At 34.9% G+C, this 17,935-nt stretch overlaps 1 protein-coding gene across 10 annotated transcripts in view; it reads right to left on the reverse strand.

Moving 5' to 3' along the window:
- Positions 1-17,935, reverse strand: part of CSPP1 (centrosome and spindle pole associated protein 1) — a 160,686-nt gene that overhangs the window by 25,164 nt on the left and 117,587 nt on the right. For 7 of the 10 annotated variants that reach the window (XR_011543364.1, XM_070631518.1, XM_070631523.1 and 4 more), the window contains 7 exons: positions 17,150-17,297; positions 10,073-10,225; positions 6,930-7,042; positions 6,113-6,262; positions 5,290-5,436; positions 2,303-2,407; positions 479-545 (listed from right to left, as the gene is read on the reverse strand). Coding sequence is in view for 9 of the 10 variants with exons in the window: in XM_070631518.1 (XP_070487619.1) it covers positions 479-545; positions 2,303-2,407; positions 5,290-5,436; positions 6,113-6,262; positions 6,930-7,042; positions 10,073-10,225; positions 17,150-17,297 (883 nt within the window). In the remaining variant the exon portion in view is untranslated. The remainder of the gene's footprint in view (positions 1-478; positions 546-2,302; positions 2,408-5,289; positions 5,437-6,112; positions 6,263-6,929; positions 7,043-10,072; positions 10,226-17,149; positions 17,298-17,935) is intronic. The other 3 variants (XM_070631520.1, XM_070631519.1, XM_070631525.1) reach the window with 1 other exon arrangement.

Raw genomic sequence — 17,935 nt, forward strand, 5'->3', positions numbered from 1 at the left:
AATGCTCAGAAATTTTTATGAAACTTATTTTTAATGTTTTACATATATAGATCATATTTATGAATATCATTAAGACCCATAAACACATTTCTGATAAAACAGGAACTTCAAAAGTTCAGGAATATTTTCAGAGTCAGGAGAGTACAACTGTAAAGTGGCAGTACAAGGGGGTTCTTTTGTGGAGATGGAACAGTTCTGTATCTCGATTGTGTGGTAGTGAAACAAATTATACACGATAAAAATGCACAGAACTACACACAAACACACATAAATTAGTGCACATTACAACTGTGAGCAGACCAATGTCAATTTCCTGGTGTGATACTGTACTTTGTAAGATGGTACCACTGAGGGAAGCTGGGGGAGGGTATGGCAGGACCTCTCTGTACTATTTTGCAACAGACTGTGAGTCTATATTTCAAAACAAAAAGTTAAAAAAAGAAACATGCTAGATTGTAGGTTTAATAGTTAACTCTACCTTCTGCACGGAGCTGATTTTTCCTGGCAGGTACCGGAGGAGACTGTGCCCTGGACATGGAACTTTCCTGTTTAACATTCATGACAAAGATACGCTCAGTATGTCTTCCCTACTCAGAAGCTTGAAAGAGTAATTTTTTGAAGTCACTATATGTAAAAGAAACTAAATTCCCCTATCCTACCTATAAACTTACCCTTCCCATCACAATGGGAGAGTCCTTGCCCATCCAAAAATAATTCTTTCACCTTGACTCCCACCTCTTCCATCAATTATCTTTTCTCCACCCTCTTCTTCTCCCCAAACACCTTCCTCTCAGCCTATGATTAAAAAGCTCTCCCTTCTTTAAAAAAATTGTTACCTCACCCATAATCATTCATCTATTGTCCATTCTCTCCTTCCCCTTATAGTCATGCTTCTATAAAGAATGGCAAATGCAGTATGGTGCCAACCTCCTTATTCCCATTCACTCCTCACCACTCAGGTAATGCCTTTGCTTCTACACCTCATCACTCCACTAATGCTGCTCTCACCAAAGTCACCAAGTGATCCCCAAGTGACACATTCAATGAGCATCATAAGTCCTTGTTTCACTTGGACAGTAGCAACTGATATCATTGCCACTCTCTGTCACTTTCCCTATTTCCTCTCTGCTTCTTAAATGTTGGTAATTCTCTAATGTTCCATCCTGAGCCATCTTTACTTCCCCCGAAGTCATCCTAGACAATCGTATTCATTTGACAAGCAACAATTTTAATGGCTTCTAAAACTACAAATTCAGTCCAAAGCTCCTTCCTTAGCACAACCTTTATTTTCAACTGCCTACTCTATATAACCCTCACCAGAAATTTGAAAGTTGTCACTGACTCCTACCCACCACACACAGAGTGAGTAAACACCACTATTTGTGTCTCTTAAATGTATCTTGAAGCATTTCTCAGTTCTTAATGTCACTGCCTTTGCTTAGGTCCTCAAAGTCTCACACCTAGATTTCTGCAAAAGCATAAAACTTGTCTTCATGTTTACAGTCTTGCAAGGCCTCTAAAATCTATCTCCACACCACTGCCCGAGAGAACCTTATGCAAGACAAATATGGCCATGTCATTCTCCCAAGTAAAATATTACAATGAATTCCCATACATTAACTACACAGACTTACCAAATCAGAAACTCAGAGGGTGGGATTCAGGAGGATATTCTAACATATTTCTTTGTCTATTCTTGTAATTAGCCTGTTATTTCACTAGCCTACGAAATAAAGTCAGAACCCCTAGCACTCTGTACAACATTCTGTATATGTTCTGATCTCCATCTCCTCTGCCACCTTGGTCAGGCCAGACCAAACCATATGTTTTTGCCATGTGTGCCATGCAGCTTACACTTCCCTCAATGATTTTGCACACGCTGAAAGTCCCTCACCCTCCTTGTCTTTATGGCAAATTCCTACTCATTCTTCAAGAGTCAACTCAAGGATCAACCCTTCTGGAACATTTTCCCGGCTCTCTTTTGATTGCAGCTCAGTCTAAGGTATAAGGGACTTCATTAGCACAACTATAGCTAGCCAGAAGATATATTATCAAAGAAAAGGCCTTCTTGAGGGGCCTAGACAAGAATCATTTGCTAAATTATGACTTGTCAAAAGAATTTAAACTTTAGGGCATCAAGTACTATCAGTTACAACTGAAGCAGCAAATTACTGTAGACATTATCTATATTTCAGATCTGAAAAAACGTAACCTAACTAAATATGATGAAAGAAAATCTCATTCAATCCCCCCAATCCAATAACTTAGCTAAGATTAACAAATCAAAAGAGCAAGTATATACTTGAATAAAGGAACTTATAATGCTGTCAACTGAAGGAGGTCTTTGGAGTTTGCTTGCAATTTTGTTCTGAAGAGCAGGAACTACAGGAGAAGGATGTCTCAAGCGCTAGGGGGGAGGAAAAAAAAAAAATATATATATATATATATCTACACACACATACACACACACACACATCCCCAACATATGTACGTATACACACACCCACACACCCCAATAGTTAACAAGACCATCTAAGAAGTTCAGAATACTAGGGCTTTTATTTAATAAAACACTTTTTTACCAAAAAAGAATCAGAAATTCAATTATATAAGATCAAATGTATCAGTTATGATAAACATGTATAGATTTAGATATCCCTATTAAAGAACATAACTCTCAGATTAGGACAAAAAATTTCAACAAACTTAGGTAAAGCAATAGCACAGCAAATATTAGGAAAGCAACAAAAATAAAAATATATAGCCAAAGTAAAAAATCATCTTAATAACAAAAGAAATAGGACAATACAGAAAACAAGCACAAACTCTTTTCTGGAAAACAATGTAAATCAACCTCTAACATCTAGATCCCTTGTCACAAAGAGCATCATGGATGAGGGAATTTTTCAGGTCACAATAGGGTTCTCTGTCTCCATAAGAAAATAAAACAGGTTTCAGTTTATAGTGTAATAAAACTAATAGTTCCCAAGTTCACATTAAAATCTAAATGCTAAAACCATAAAAACTCCCAACAAAAGGCAATGATAATTATCTGGGTAAAAAAACCCCAGAGTATACGTGTGGATGTTAAATTGTTCTTTTTACAGAGTAGAGAATCAAATATTACTTTCACAAGTGACTTTGACAAAATTAGATACATAAAAGAGAAAGCTTTTTTAAAAAAACCTCTAGGTGACCACAAGCAGAATTATAAAGACAATATAAACCTTCTAAAGGACTGCAGATGATGAAGCAAAAAAAAAAGCATAGTCCCATAATAAGAAAACAAGTAACTATCAAGGAAGCAAAACCAAAAATGTCAGAAATTCAATTAATATGATCAAATATGTTCATTATGATAAACAAACGGATTTAGAGATCCCCATTTAAAAGATTATAATTCTCAGATTAAGATAAAAAAACCAAAGTTCAACAAACTAAATAAATATACAAGCTAACTTTTTTAAAAAATAAAAAATAGTGACACAAAAGTAAAAACTAGAAGAGTAGACAAAAATATTTATCAGGCATACATAAATGAAAAACAAACAGCTAGCAAGGCTAATTTCAGAACTGTGGGGAAAATGCTTTAAATGGAACAAAGCTGGTTTAAACCTTTATGGTACTTCACAATTAAACTATAACAGTCATAAAATTATATTTTCCTAAGAAATAGCATTTTTTATTAAACATTATAAGAAATTAGTATAAACACAACTGTGGGAAACTAACCATCTTTCATTCTTAAATAACTGATTTTACAATAAAATACTCTGTGTTTTCTGTTCAATTTTGCTGTAATCCTAAAAAATAAACTTGTCCTAAAAAATAAACTTCATTAATTAAAAATATGAATGATATGACATTTGAATATTTTAAAAGGCTAAACAAATATATACCCAATTTTATATCCTAAGAATGAAGACTATTGCCTAATATTCCCAGAACGTTGAAAATAAACAAAACAAACAAAAATATAGATCTTACTTATAAATTCCCTTTTAAACAATATTTCAGCAAATTCTAATTGTGAACACTTATCAATTCTGTCACTATAAAACCTTGGGATGAGAAACCAAAGAGTGTATTTGGACCAATCAGATATGGCTCATGTTAATCGAGAGTAGGTTATATACTGAACCAAACCGTATCATAAACACACCAGAGGAATCCTGCTTAGGAGAAATAATACCTGTATAAATCTAAATTTCTGAAAATAATTTTCTTAAATTAAATTGGGCTAAACATATAAGACATACAGGGTTTTTCAAGATGTAGTCCACAGGCCAACTGCATCCGAACCCAAGGATACCTGTAAAATGCAGATTCCTGGACTGCCTTAGTAAAGCAGACATTTTGTAGATGAGATCCAGGAACATGTATTTGAAACAAGTCCCCAGTGATACTTATGCATAAAAAATTTTAAATGTAGCTTTGACATATAAGCAAGGGTGTGAAGTGTATCCTCATAAGGGCCAAGTGGCTTTCTAGAGAGAAAACCTCTAATAACTTCAATTCATGCACCTAACTGTGAACATCAACCCCTTATCTCAGAAACATGGACTTCAAACTAGTCTGTGGTGAGCCATCAGTTTCTTTTTTTTTTGAGGAAGATTAGCCCTCAGCTAACTACTGCCAGTCCTCCTCTTTTTGCTGAGGAAGCCTGGCTCTGAGCTAACATCCGTGCCCATCTTCCTCTAGTTTATACGTGGGAGGCCTACCACAGCATGGCTGCCAAGCAGTGCCATGTCCGCACCCGGGATCCGAACCAGCGAACCCCGGGCCGCCGAGAAGCGGAACGTGCGAACTTAACCGCTGCGCCACCGGGCCGGCCCCCATCAGTTTCTTTTTTAATTTCCAATCCATCGTGGACAAATGTGTAAAACAGAGTAAGAATGAATTACTAGATAAGTGAAAATTTTTAAAAAGACAGTATACATTTCAAGCCCAACTTTTTATTAGTAGATTCAACACACAAATTGCTACAAAAGTTCCCAAACACTTACTCTCAACTTCTGTACTTACTCTTGTCATGAACAGTTCATAGGGTGCTGACCCACAGGCCATGGGAAGGAGAATAAGAATGGCTAAGGTAAGTAAACCCAGCACATTCACTGGGGCAAACAGCAACAAAGCACAGTAAGGAAGTTCAGTGCACTGCACTCAGACAAAGCAGTAAGATGGAAGGGATGAACACAGGCACCTCCTTCGCTTTTTCTCTTTTGCTAGTAACTCCATAACTCTTATACTGAAAGTAGGCTTTAATTGACATTTTTGTCTGAAACTTACCTTTGTTTCTTCCCCGATTATATTTTCTCTTTCATAGTAGTGTTGAAGTTGTAGGTTGTGTTTTTCTTCTTCTTCTTTCTTCTTTCTTTCTGCTTCTTTTCGTCTTTCTTCAGCTAACCGAATAAGCTCTTCATTTTTTAGCCTTTGCTTTAGAATACAGAGAAAAATATACACTCCATATATACATTCTATAATCCACTCAAAAACCTGCTGCCTTATTTGTGTGAAATAAAGCAATACAATTGAAGATATAGGTGATATTGTGTTCTTTAACTTAAAGATGTTGTCTGCTTAACAATAAAATATTAAGTATTTTTCATAAGATCTTTAATCAGCCTAAACTATTTTTTGGCTTAAAAAAGTCATCATTTCTCTCTTTCTTAACTTAGTCTTCCACTTCAACAAAACAATATCCAGGGGCCAGCCCGGTGGTGTAGCGGTTAAGTTTGTGTGCTCTGCTTCAGCAGCCTAGGATTTGCAGGCTTGGATCCTGGGCATGGACTTAGCTAGCACCACTTGTCAAGCCACGCTGTGGCAGCATCCCACATAAGATAAAGGAAGATTGCTACAGATGTTAGCTCAGCGACAATCTTCCTCAAGCAAAAAGAGAAAGACTGGCAACGTATGTTAGCTCAGGGCCAATCTTCCTCATAAAAAAATAAAAATTAATTAATTAATTAGTAGCCAATGAATGAATATTGACCTGATATTTTCTAAATGTGGTCCAAGGCTGTTCTCCTTTGTAAATAATAAATATCTTTCGAAGTCAAAATAAAGATTTCACTTTCAGACCAAGCAGAAAAAGAGTAGGAAAGAAATGTACCTCCTCCTCTTTCTCTCTTTTCTTTTCCTGTTCCTCTTCATACTCTTGCTGAATTCGTGCCCTCTGTTCTGCAAGCCGTTTTTCTTCTTTTTCCTCTGCAATTCTCAGTTTCTCTCGCTCTGCTTCCTCTCTTTGTTTTTTTTCCTCAATCTAAAGAATTAAACCCAGTTATTACTTTGCAAAAACTACTAAAAAGTTAGAATAACACTTAATTTTTTTTAATAGTATCCTATGACTTCAACATTTATACCCTTCAACATTCATACCTTCTTGCAAGTAAAAATAAGTCCCTAAAATTTTCAATTAAGAAACACTGTCTTCTTTTGGGCATTTCTGCTATTTTAAATGCTATCTGCTTACATACATAAATTGGGAAATAATTGCAAAGTGTGATTACAACTAGTTTCTATTTATTTACAATCTAAACTACTTAGTCAAAAATATCAAATCATGTGAGGAAAAAAATGTTGATTTTCAACTAACACATAAGCATCTAGAAAGATTCATTCTATGCCTATTGGTGAATATTTTATTGTCTTTCAGTTTTAGAAATTTCAGCATTCTTTAATAATTAATGATTTAGTAAAGTTTAGAAATTATTAAGTTGACTGGTATAGCTAATATGTCTCCTTATTCCTTTTTCAGATATAAGTGAAATAATATAATTTTAGTACTATTTATATCTGATATAAATTAGATATTTTAGATAACTGCATGGAATTTTAGAATTTACTTATCCTATGGATAAAATATTTGCAAGTTCAGTTTATTAAAATTCTTACGAAACTTTGAAACTATGATCAAATAAGCAATTCACCTGAAAACGAAGAAAATTCTTGTATAATTCTTGCTGTCTAATCTGAAGTTCAGTTGGAGGCTCACCAAATATATTTCCCCGAGCAAAAGGAGACCTCTGCGTTTGCATATGACCTTGAAAGGGAAATTTTGAAAAAACATACCATTAGCCAATGCACAGGTTAAAGAATGAAGACTTTGCTAATAAATTCATATTTTGAAAAAATGTGCTAAATTCAGAAGTCCAGAAGTAAAAATCAGAAGACGAAGTCTAAGATTAGACTCAAGACCAAATGAAAAGTAATGAGAGAAAGAAAAATGATGAAACTGAAATAAAACTAATAGTTGAAACATCATTATGTATCTACACCTGAAAGACACCAGGGAAACATTGACGCTAACAGCCTAAACAACTCTCATTGCAGCAAAGGCTTTAAAGCAAAATTCATGGAAAGAAAAATAAGTACATGTTTAAGCTCTTATCTATGTAAATATACTTTTTTAAGAACACTAACTACACATTAAAATGTATTATGTATACATATATCAAAAAATTTCTAGAATTGTTTTAAAAAATCAGTAACTCCAAAAGTCTTCACATCCATCCATGGTTTAAATAAGAGATTAGAAAGTCAGCTCTAAAAACATTTTTAAAAAATTAGAATGACTCTTTTAATCACTGCAATAATTTTTACTTAAAAAGTCTATTGAATTAATGGGATATAAACATGAACAATAAAAATGTTATATAATACCTATAAAATAGTATTATACATTCTGGGAAAGGAAAGAAAATTATTTCACAAAAGCAACTTGAAAAATAATTATACCCCAGAAGTCTCTTTGAATGCAGGAAAAAAAAAACGATATTGGAATTTAAGCCTGACATAAATTTTTATACTATTTTTTAGTTACTGGCTCATTCTTCATACTATCAATCTAAAGTATTTTATTTGTCTCATTCATGTAGTTTGTGTAAGCTGACAGCTTTGCAATTTAGCTGCCATTTAGATCTATTTTGCCTTTGTATTTAAATTTATTAATGCTTACATGAATAGATAAGCAGACAGCCAAATCAACACTTAAACAACAAAATTAAACATCAGTCATTAAGTTTATGCTCTTTTTTGGGAAGGGGTTATGGAAATTTAATTTTTCCAGTGTTTTTACTTGGTAAGCAGAGCTACATGCCTGAAAGTGTTATTAATAAGATAAAGTTCTAGGCTGAGACAGAACTACAAACAATACTGGATGTAGAAGAAAAGCATAGAGAAGGGGTCTGTAGCATTAAGATCTCAATACAGACTACTAGAAGCAGCAGCAAATGAAGAGAAAAATAATGATCATCAGAAAGAGGCCAAAATGCTCTTCAATAATGTGAAAAGCTGTTTTGATGCTCCTGCTGCACATTGAATTATTACAGACTCAGAGTGAGAGCTAAATTAATAATTTCATCAAAATTAAAAGTTCTAATTTTAGTGCTCCAAAAATCAAAACCAGATCCACTGAGTAAAATCTCTTGTGGATCAAATTAAGAAAGCATTTTCTTGTAATCAGAGATCAAACAGTGGTACAGGATGCCCATGGAAACAACAAACAATCCATCTCCTGAAGTGTTCAAAAGGCTGCAGAAACTAGTGCTACCATCAAAGGCTTGAAAGATGTGAGGCTAGTGATTCTAATTACAGCTCCCCATTTAAACTGCCTGTCTGGCCAATAAGTCATACAGGTTAAAAATAAAAAAAATTTTTTAAAGACTATACGATCAGACCAGAATATTTCAGGACTTCCTAATATAAAGTTCTTTTCTAGTCTAAAATCAAAACTTTTGTGAAAGTGCAAAAGCAGAATTTATAGTAAATAAATGGTTACTTCTATAGGCATTAAAAATAGTGGAAGGTGGGGGCCAGCCCTCTGATGCAGCTGTTAAGTTTACATGTTCTGCTTTGGCGGCCCATGTTTGCCAGTTCGGATCCTGGGTGCAGACCTACGTACTGCTTGGCAAGCCATGCTGTAGCAGGCATCCCACATATAAAATGGAGGAAGACAGACACAGATGTTAGCTCAGGGCGTGTCTTCCTCAGCAAAAAGAGGAGGATTGGCAGCAGATGTTAGCTCAGGGCTAATCTTCCTCAAAACAAAAACACAACAAGAACAACAAAAAGAAAAATAGTGCAAGGTGGTGTATTTTTTAACCTTCTTTTGATTTTTAAATATACAACATATTTCCATGTATACTTGATAACGAAAGATGATGACAACTTTTCCTAGCAAGCCATAAAGAAAGATATTAAATAACTTTGAATTTATAGAGCCTTTAATTAAAGGATGCTGTTTAATAGCAAATCAAATACATTTACTTAAGAAAGAGGGATGTGACCAGATATCAAATTAGGTTTGGTTTTGTTTTGTTTTGTTTTGTTTTTTGGTGAGGAAGATTGGCACTGAGCTAACAACTGTTGCCAATCATCTTCTCTTTGCTTGAGGAAGATTGTCCCTGAGCTAACATCTGTGCCAATCGCCCTTTATTTTGTATGTGGGACACTGCCATAGCATGGCTTGATGAGTGGTGTGTAGGTCTGCACCCAGGGTCCACACCTATAAACCCCAGGCTGCTAAAGCAGAGCATGCAATCTTAATCACTATGCCACCAGACCAAACCCTCAAATTAAATTTTTAACTACTTCATTTCTTTGTACATTATGATTTTATAAGAGATGGCAAATGATTACAAATAAGCAAAAGATGAATTTTGTTGTACAATTTATCATAACCACATCTGATAACATTTTCACTAATTCAAACAGTTATGGGTGTAAGGAGCAAAGTGTGTATGTGTAAAAAGACTACTTGATTTTAAGAAATGTCCTCCCACCAGCAAAACAAAAATGTTAGCAGCAGCTAAAGTATACATAAGCAAGTTACAAAGCTAAGAAAAAATACATACCATTAAGAAGCAAACTATATTTCCCTATTCACTTTTTTCAAAATACCTAAGAAGAAAAGGTACTGAAAGTAGCATGAATAATATGTTATGCTTCCTGACTCAGGATAACCAAATTCTCAAAATCACAGTAAGAACGTTGTCAGAGAACAGAAGAGAAATATTATTGAATGACTTTAGAAATGTTGGGAAAAAAAAAAAAAAAAAAGGTGATTAAAAACCTGAGTTTTTATTTGCAGAGTCTTCTAGGTTCTCAGCATTTGAAGTGGCTAAATTTTGGTCTAGAGATACAACAGCCCTTTTATCTTCATATGTTCTTGCATCTGGGTTATGGTAGGCATCTACATTTTGTCTGTGCATCATATTCAAATCAGCTGAGAGGGAAAAATAAGCCATTTATTTCAATAAACACATTTCTATAATTAGCATGCTTAACACATTTTCTTAAAGTAGGAAATCGGAGAGAAAAACAATAGGACAGAGCTGGAATAATTCAATGGTATCTTGGTGCCCTGAAAACAGAAACAAAATTATCAAAATTTATAAGACTAAAAACCTTATAAAATAAACTCAAAATCAGTAGAGAACTTAAGAATATATAGCTCTTCGACAATCAATAAAAACCACATTCATAGCTGTTACTTAAGAACTTGGAATCTCTTTAACATAAAACAAACACAGCAACAATTCAAAACAAGTTATAGTGAAATTTACCCAATATCATTAGCACTTCTAACAGAAAAATATAATCATATGGAGTTTTAAAATATATCCACAAATTCTTTGACAATCCTCCCTTCAAAGATGGAGCTCAGTTCCCCTCCCCTTGAGTGTGGGCCAGAGTTAGTAACGCACTTCTTACGAACAGGATGTTGCAAAATGATGGTATATGACTTCCGAAGCTACTTCATAAAAGACATTATGGTTTCCACCTTGCTTAATGTATTTGATTACTCACTCTGAAGAAAGCCTGCTACCAAATGATAAGGACACTAAAGGAGCCCTAGGGAGAGGCCCACATGGTAAGGAAGTGAAGCTTCCTGAGCCATGGGAGGGCACCATCTTGGAAACAGACTCTCAGTCCCAGTCAGGTCTTCACATGACTGTAGCCCTGGCTAACATCGTGAGAGACCCTGAGACAGAACCACCCAGCTAAACCACTCACAAATTACAGACCTACAGAACTGCAAGATAATAAATGTTTGTTATTTTAAAACACTACATGATAGGTAATTTGTTACACAGCAATAGATACTGCACACACATGGCAAAAATCTGAGCATGCAGGACTGGGTAAAACAATCAGTCAAACTTAAAAACAGACCTGAATGATTATGGAACTCAAAAGCTTTAACAAAATAAAAAGTAGTTTTTCTCCACAAAACAACTGAGATAGTACGGGAGCAGTATAAGGGAACTTAAACCTGGATATAAGAAGTATTTATCAGGAAGCTTGTTATGTTCAAGGATGTATTTTGAACATGAATCGCAATTAGAATACCAGATGGAACATAAGAAATAACATGTGAATGTTACCAAAGAAAATGAGAGTTCAGAATCAGGAAGGTTCATATCCTATTACAACATTTAGGAGAGGTTGGACTTAGAAACTGGATAGAAGCTTCACAAGTGAAGATGGGTGGGAAAGCATAATAAAGAAACAAAACAATGTAAGAAACAGCTCCAAGGGGGTAAAACATGAACGGTGTTCTGGTAACAATAAAGTAGTCCAGCTTGACTAGAGCACAAAACACACGTACGTAATAGAGCAATGAGAGGTTAAGAGAGGAAAACGCAGATTGGATGCCTATTCTGCAGTACTCTAGAACACAAGCTTACGGCTCTCTATTCTGGTCCATAGATGATAGTAGAGACAGTTTTAGTAATTATGGAAGTAGTACTAGCAAGAATGGCAGCTAAAACTTAATATTCACCATTTTTATATTCTAGACAATAACCTGCATGGGGTACTACTATTTTCACCCCAGTATTATAGACAAGAAAATCAGACTAAATCTGATCAAAGACCACAAAGCCAGTAAACTGGCAGAGCAAGAATGGGAATTCAGACAGTGAGACTCCAGAGTCCTCAATGATTTTTGAATATGGACTAATACAATTGGTTATACTCTTGATACATATAGCTTGGATGTGAAAAACAAAGGAGAAGAATGACTAAGTAATGAGGAAATGGCAACAGCTCAGGCAAGATATAAGAAATTTCAATTATGGTGGTAGTACGAATGAAAAAGAAGAGAATTCAAGGAACACTGAAGAGACAGAACCTATATAGTATATTATATAGCCTATATTATAACCTATATTATATTATAACCTACGTATAATATTATATGATAATATAGTTACAATAAATTATTATATATTATAATACATAATATTATATAATATATATATTAGGCTTATTAACTGACTAGATATGGGGAGTCAAAAGGACTCCGTATTTTTTAGTTTGAATGATCAGAATTATGACGCATTTACAGAAAAAGACAAAGATGAGCTGGAATTAAAAAGTGAAGTTTAGTTTTGCATGCTAGGTATACATAATCCACTAAACACCAGGTACAGAGATTCAGAAGACAGGTTGGAACTGAAGTGGAGAGTTTTAAAAGTGATCATGGGAAAATAAAGAGATTTGAAGATCATCTGCAGAGAAGGTCTAAAGAGAAACACAGTGGAGGAGATGTGGAAGGAGAGAATGGATGGAGGAAAGAGTATATCTAAGTTAAGGAACACATGATGTCAGAAGACAGTTCTAGAACAAAGACCATGTTCACAAACATAGAAGGGTTTAACCTGGCTCATAATACACACCCAATAACTGTCAGCTGAAGAGAAACCAACATCTGAGAGATGTTGCAACACCAAGAGAATGCACAGGACTTAGAGGAAAGAACTGTCAACCTAGTTCAAAGAGGATGAGTACTGAATAAAAACCATTAAATTGAAAATAGGGACATCAGTTATTTTTGAAAATGTGGCATCAGTAGAGTAGTAGGAGCTGGAAGTCATATTATGAAGCAATAAGAGAGTAGTAAGAACTTACAGCAACAAGCACAGACTACTTTTTGAATATGTTTTATATGACAAGGGAAGTATAGCAAGGTCAAGAGCAGAGTTTTTGTTTGTTTGTGTTTAAGAATACAAGTAACCTAAGTATGTTCAGAGGTGGAAGGCAAGAAATGAGAAGAAAAACTGAAAATGCAAGAAAGAAGGGATTGGTGAAATCACAAAGAAAAGCTGATTGCAAGAAAATTACCAAGTGCCAAGGACTGATAAGGCATGAAGTAGATAGGTGCTCCTGAAATCACCACCAAATCCTGGGATCTAGCTGGATATGGGAAGCAAACAAAGACAGATTAAGTGTTTATATTTCGTTTATGCATTGTATTGGCCCTATTAGATTTATGTTGTTTATTGAGATAATTTGCATACAATGAAGTTCATCCTTTTTAAGTGTATTGTCCAATGTGTTTTGACAACTGATTCTAATAACCACTGCTACAATCAAGATACAGAACATTTCCAATTTTCCAACCCTGTATACTTGCCAACCTCTGATCTGCACTCTGACACGATAGTATTGCCTTTTGTGTTTTACATTTTTCTCTCAGTATAATGTCTTTGAGATTTATCCATGTTGTTGCATGTGTCAATAGTTTATCCCACAAGTGTTTGTCCATTTACCAGTTGATGGAAATTTGGGTTGTTTACAGTTTAAGGCTATTATGAATAAGGCTGTTATAAACATTCACTTACAGGTCTTTGTGTGAACATAAGTTTTCCTTTCTCTTGGGTAAATACCAGGAATGGAATCACTGGGATGTATACTAAGTGTATGTTTAACTGTAAGAAACTGCCAGAACTTTTTCCAAAGAGGTTGTGCCATTTTGCATTCCCACTAGCAAAGCATGAGATTTCCAGTTACTCTAAATCCTCATCGGCACTTGAAATTGTTCATCTTTAATATTTTAGCCATTCTATTAAGTGTGTAGTGATATCTTATTATGTTTTTTAAAAGAAACTTTTTATTTTGAAATAATTTAAGTCTTACGGAAGAGTTGCAAAGATATTATAGAGAGTACCCTTCACCCATTTCCCTTAATGTTAACATCTTACATACTCTTGGCGTAGTAATCAAAATTAGAAATTAAAATTGCTACAATACTATTAATTAAATTGTAAACTTTATTTCCCCCTAATGTCCTTATGCCGTTCCGGACTCTAGTCCAGGACCCCCTGTTGCATTTAGCTGTCATGTCTCTTTAGTCTCCTCCAATCTGACAGTTCCTCTTTCTGTGTCTTTTTTGTGTTTACTACACAGTAGTCCCCCCTTATCCGCGGTTTTGCTTTCTGCAGTTTCAGTTACCTGCGGTCAACTGCTGTCTTAAAATATTAAATGGAAAATTCCATTAAAACCTATGAAAACAATCTATAGATTTTAAACTGCTCACTATTCTGAGTAGTGTGATGAAATCTTGCACCATCCTGCTCCGTCCTGCCCGGGACATGAATCATCCCTTTGTCCAGCATGTCCATGCTGTATATGCTGCCTGCCTGTTAGCCTGTTAGTTAGGAAAAAGCATAGTTTATAAAGGATTCGGTTCTATCTGTGGTTTCAGGCAGCCACTGAAGGTCCTGGAACATATCCCCTGTGAATACTGGGGAACTAATAAAATAACTTTATTGAGATCTAATTACCATACCACACAATTTACCCACTTAAAATATACAATTTAGTAGTTTTTATTATATTCATAGAGTTGTGCTACAATCACACAATCAATTTTGGAAGATTTTTTACATTGAATTGCTTTGGTACCTTTGTTGAAAATCAACTGACCATAAAATTATTTCTGGACACTCAATTCTGTTCCATTGATCTAGTTGTCTATCCTTTTGCCCATTTCACATTCTCTTGATTACAGCAGCTTTGAAGCAAGTTTTGAAATTAAGTGTGAGTATTCCAACTTTGTTCTTCTTTTTCAAGATTGTTTTGGCAACTTGACTTCCTTTGTATCTTCATATAAATTTTACTATCAGTTTGTCAACCTCAACAAAAAAGTATGGCAGGATTTTCACTGGGACAGTCAAGAAATAATGTACAACTGAAATGTCACAATGACGTAAACTATTATGAACTCAATAAAAAATAAAACTTTAAAATATATAAACATAAAACTTCTGAAACCATCTGAAAAAAAAAGTTTGCTTCAATTCTAAACAATATTTTATAATTCAATAACCTACACTTATCCTACTCACTTCCACCAATTAAACACTTAGAGAACACCATAACTGTATTGTCTGAACTGGAGATAATCTTGGAAAGTTCTTAGAAATAACCCTAGAAAGTTCTAGGAAATTATTCTATTCCAGTGTTTCCCAAAGTTTCAGTCATTTAAGCATCTCCTTTGCAGTAACTGATATGTTTCTATCAATTCATAATTTATATTCACTGTACCAAAGAATGGCTAGATGCTTATCAAGTTGAAGTCCTCTTCCTGGGCATAAAGAAACCGAAACTTCCCAGCCCCCTAAGCAGTTAGGTTAGAACTTATAAGTAGGTCTAGACAATGGAACAAAGACAAAACTGACATTCCTCCACGTCTAGGCCAGGACCCAACAAAATTTTCAACATGTTCTCCCACCCCCTCGACCTTGTCTGCGCGGCTAGAAGTGAAGGACTTCAAAATGGAGGAGTGACACAATGGAAGAGACCCAGATTCCTGAGTCACCTCGTGGAGGAGAACCATCCAAACAGCATCAGAATGTGACATAAGTGAGAAGTAAACTTACGCTGTCTTAAGCCTCTAAGAATTGGAGGTTGCCTGTTTCAGCACCTTTCATTAAATGTCTGGACTAATACCCTTACTTTAAATGGAAATGTTACAGTATTATCCATGAATGGAAAACCAGTTGTTTTTCTAAAATACATTGAAAGAAACATTTAACTTTTTTGTGTGTGTACGAGGAAGACTGGCCGTGAGCTAACATCTGTTGCCAATCTTCCTCTTTTTTTTTTTCCCTTTTTTCTCCCCAAAGCCCCAGTACATAGTTGTATATCCTAGCTGTAGGTCATTCTAGTTCTTCTACGTGGGATGCCACCGCAGCATGGCTTGATGAGCAGTGTGTAGGTCCACACTCAGGATCCGAACTAGTGAACCCTGGGCTGCCAAAGCGGAACATGTGAACTTAACCACTCAGTCCTGGGGTCAGTCCCCATATTTAACTTTTAAAATAAGAAATGTTTATCTATGTATCACCTAAAGCCACCTAGTCTATAGAGAGAGCAAGAGTTCCAGTCTTCAAAACTGTGAGGAAAGTATTTATGAGGTGAGGATAAGAAAGGAACAAATCTTTTGGTAAGAAAAGAGTTACCTTGTTAATTTAACTGAGCCTCAAATATATCTTTTCTAAAAAGCCATTTTTACCAAAGAATCAAAGATACAAAACTAATAACTCAATATCCAAAAAATCATCTGATTTCATCACTCAACTATCCCTACAATAATGTATATCACCTGAAGAACAACATGAAATCTATATTTTAACCATTTTCATGGGTTTCTAATATTCATTTCTCATTTCTAATTACACAATTTTCAAAAACTCATTATCTTTGCTCTACTTTCATTCTTAGCTAAAAGCTAATCAGAGGTCATCCTAATATATATAACAAGTTACATAGAGTCTCTTTTCAAGTGCTTGTTGTGTGATTTTTCTATCAAACATTTTTGAGAGCACATAATAGAAAGATAAATCAATGTAATTCTGCAACCTGCCAGAAAATTTCTTACATGGGTCTTTATTTTTCAAAGGAGTGCTTGCATTGTGCAACTATATGGCATATACGAATTAAACACAACATTGCTTCCCGGCACTACTCCAGATCACTTATTTTAAAGACGTCTCACTAGTTTTTTAAAAAAACTTGTAATAAGGATTTTATTATTTTTACTAGTAAATTTTTCAAAGTTCTAACTACTAGAATTTTAGTTTGGGTAAAAATTTGCTAACTAATATAAGCTTTTCTCTGCGATTGAGTTGTTATCACCAGAGTGGGAAATTTGCAATAAAAATAAATGAATAGTATTCTGAAGAAGAAAGGCTTTCTAACCTGTTATTACATTTATTATCAAAATACCTCTTTTGATTAAGCTACATAAAGAGAGACCTCGCCTTAGTCTATGATTCTCACTTCTTTCTACTCCCCACTCTTTTCAAAAGTTAAAAATAATTTAGTTTCTTTTAAAAACAAGTCAATGGAAATAACATACTTATCAGATTTCCTCTCGCATCTCTGAGAGGAGCACCACCTCCACCTTTCCCCCAGGGGTTATAACTTCTCATTTCAGCTTCTAATTTAGCTTCATATTCTTCTTTTTCTTCACGTTCTTTCTTCCTTCTTTCTTCTCTTTCCCGAATCTTAACAACATAAGAAACATTCATAAGTGCTGACTAGTATTCTAATACAAAAAGCTAGTTTTAATATCAGATTTTATTTTATTTTTCTTATTAGAGAAAAAACTGGAGGGGCTTTTTTTCCGCATGCTTCACAATAAATTTAAAGTTGCAAGTATATGTAATATCCAATTTTAAAAACACTTCGATGGCTGGAATACAGAGATGCTGTTCCCCTCACATCATGCCACTAGAGTCCTTTCCAGCCACTGACGCCACTTTGGACTAAATCAAATCCTACCTCCCACCCACAACTTCTACCTGTGCCATTCTCTCCCTAACCTCACCAGTTCCATGGGAACCACTAAGATCGCCCTACCCTCCTTTTTCATCTCTCCTTTCATGGGACCTGGCCAGTCACAAACTAAACCCTACACTTCACCAGACCTACTCTACCCTGGGCAAACTGCACTCCTATAATTCAAAGAAGTTAAAGGTTCAGAGCTCTTTGGAGAATGGTGGACTACTATACGTAAAATTTTATGAAAGCGTACCAAACAAATACATTCTTACCATCATCAAGTATAAGCACAGGGTTGTTGTCTAGAGACATACGGGTAGGCAATGAACAAGTATTTACATTTTGGAAAGTTACATACAAA

The sequence above is a fragment of the Equus przewalskii genome, chromosome 8, assembly GCF_037783145.1.
Source record: "Equus przewalskii isolate Varuska chromosome 8, EquPr2, whole genome shotgun sequence".
Lineage (NCBI taxonomy): Eukaryota > Metazoa > Chordata > Mammalia > Perissodactyla > Equidae > Equus > Equus przewalskii.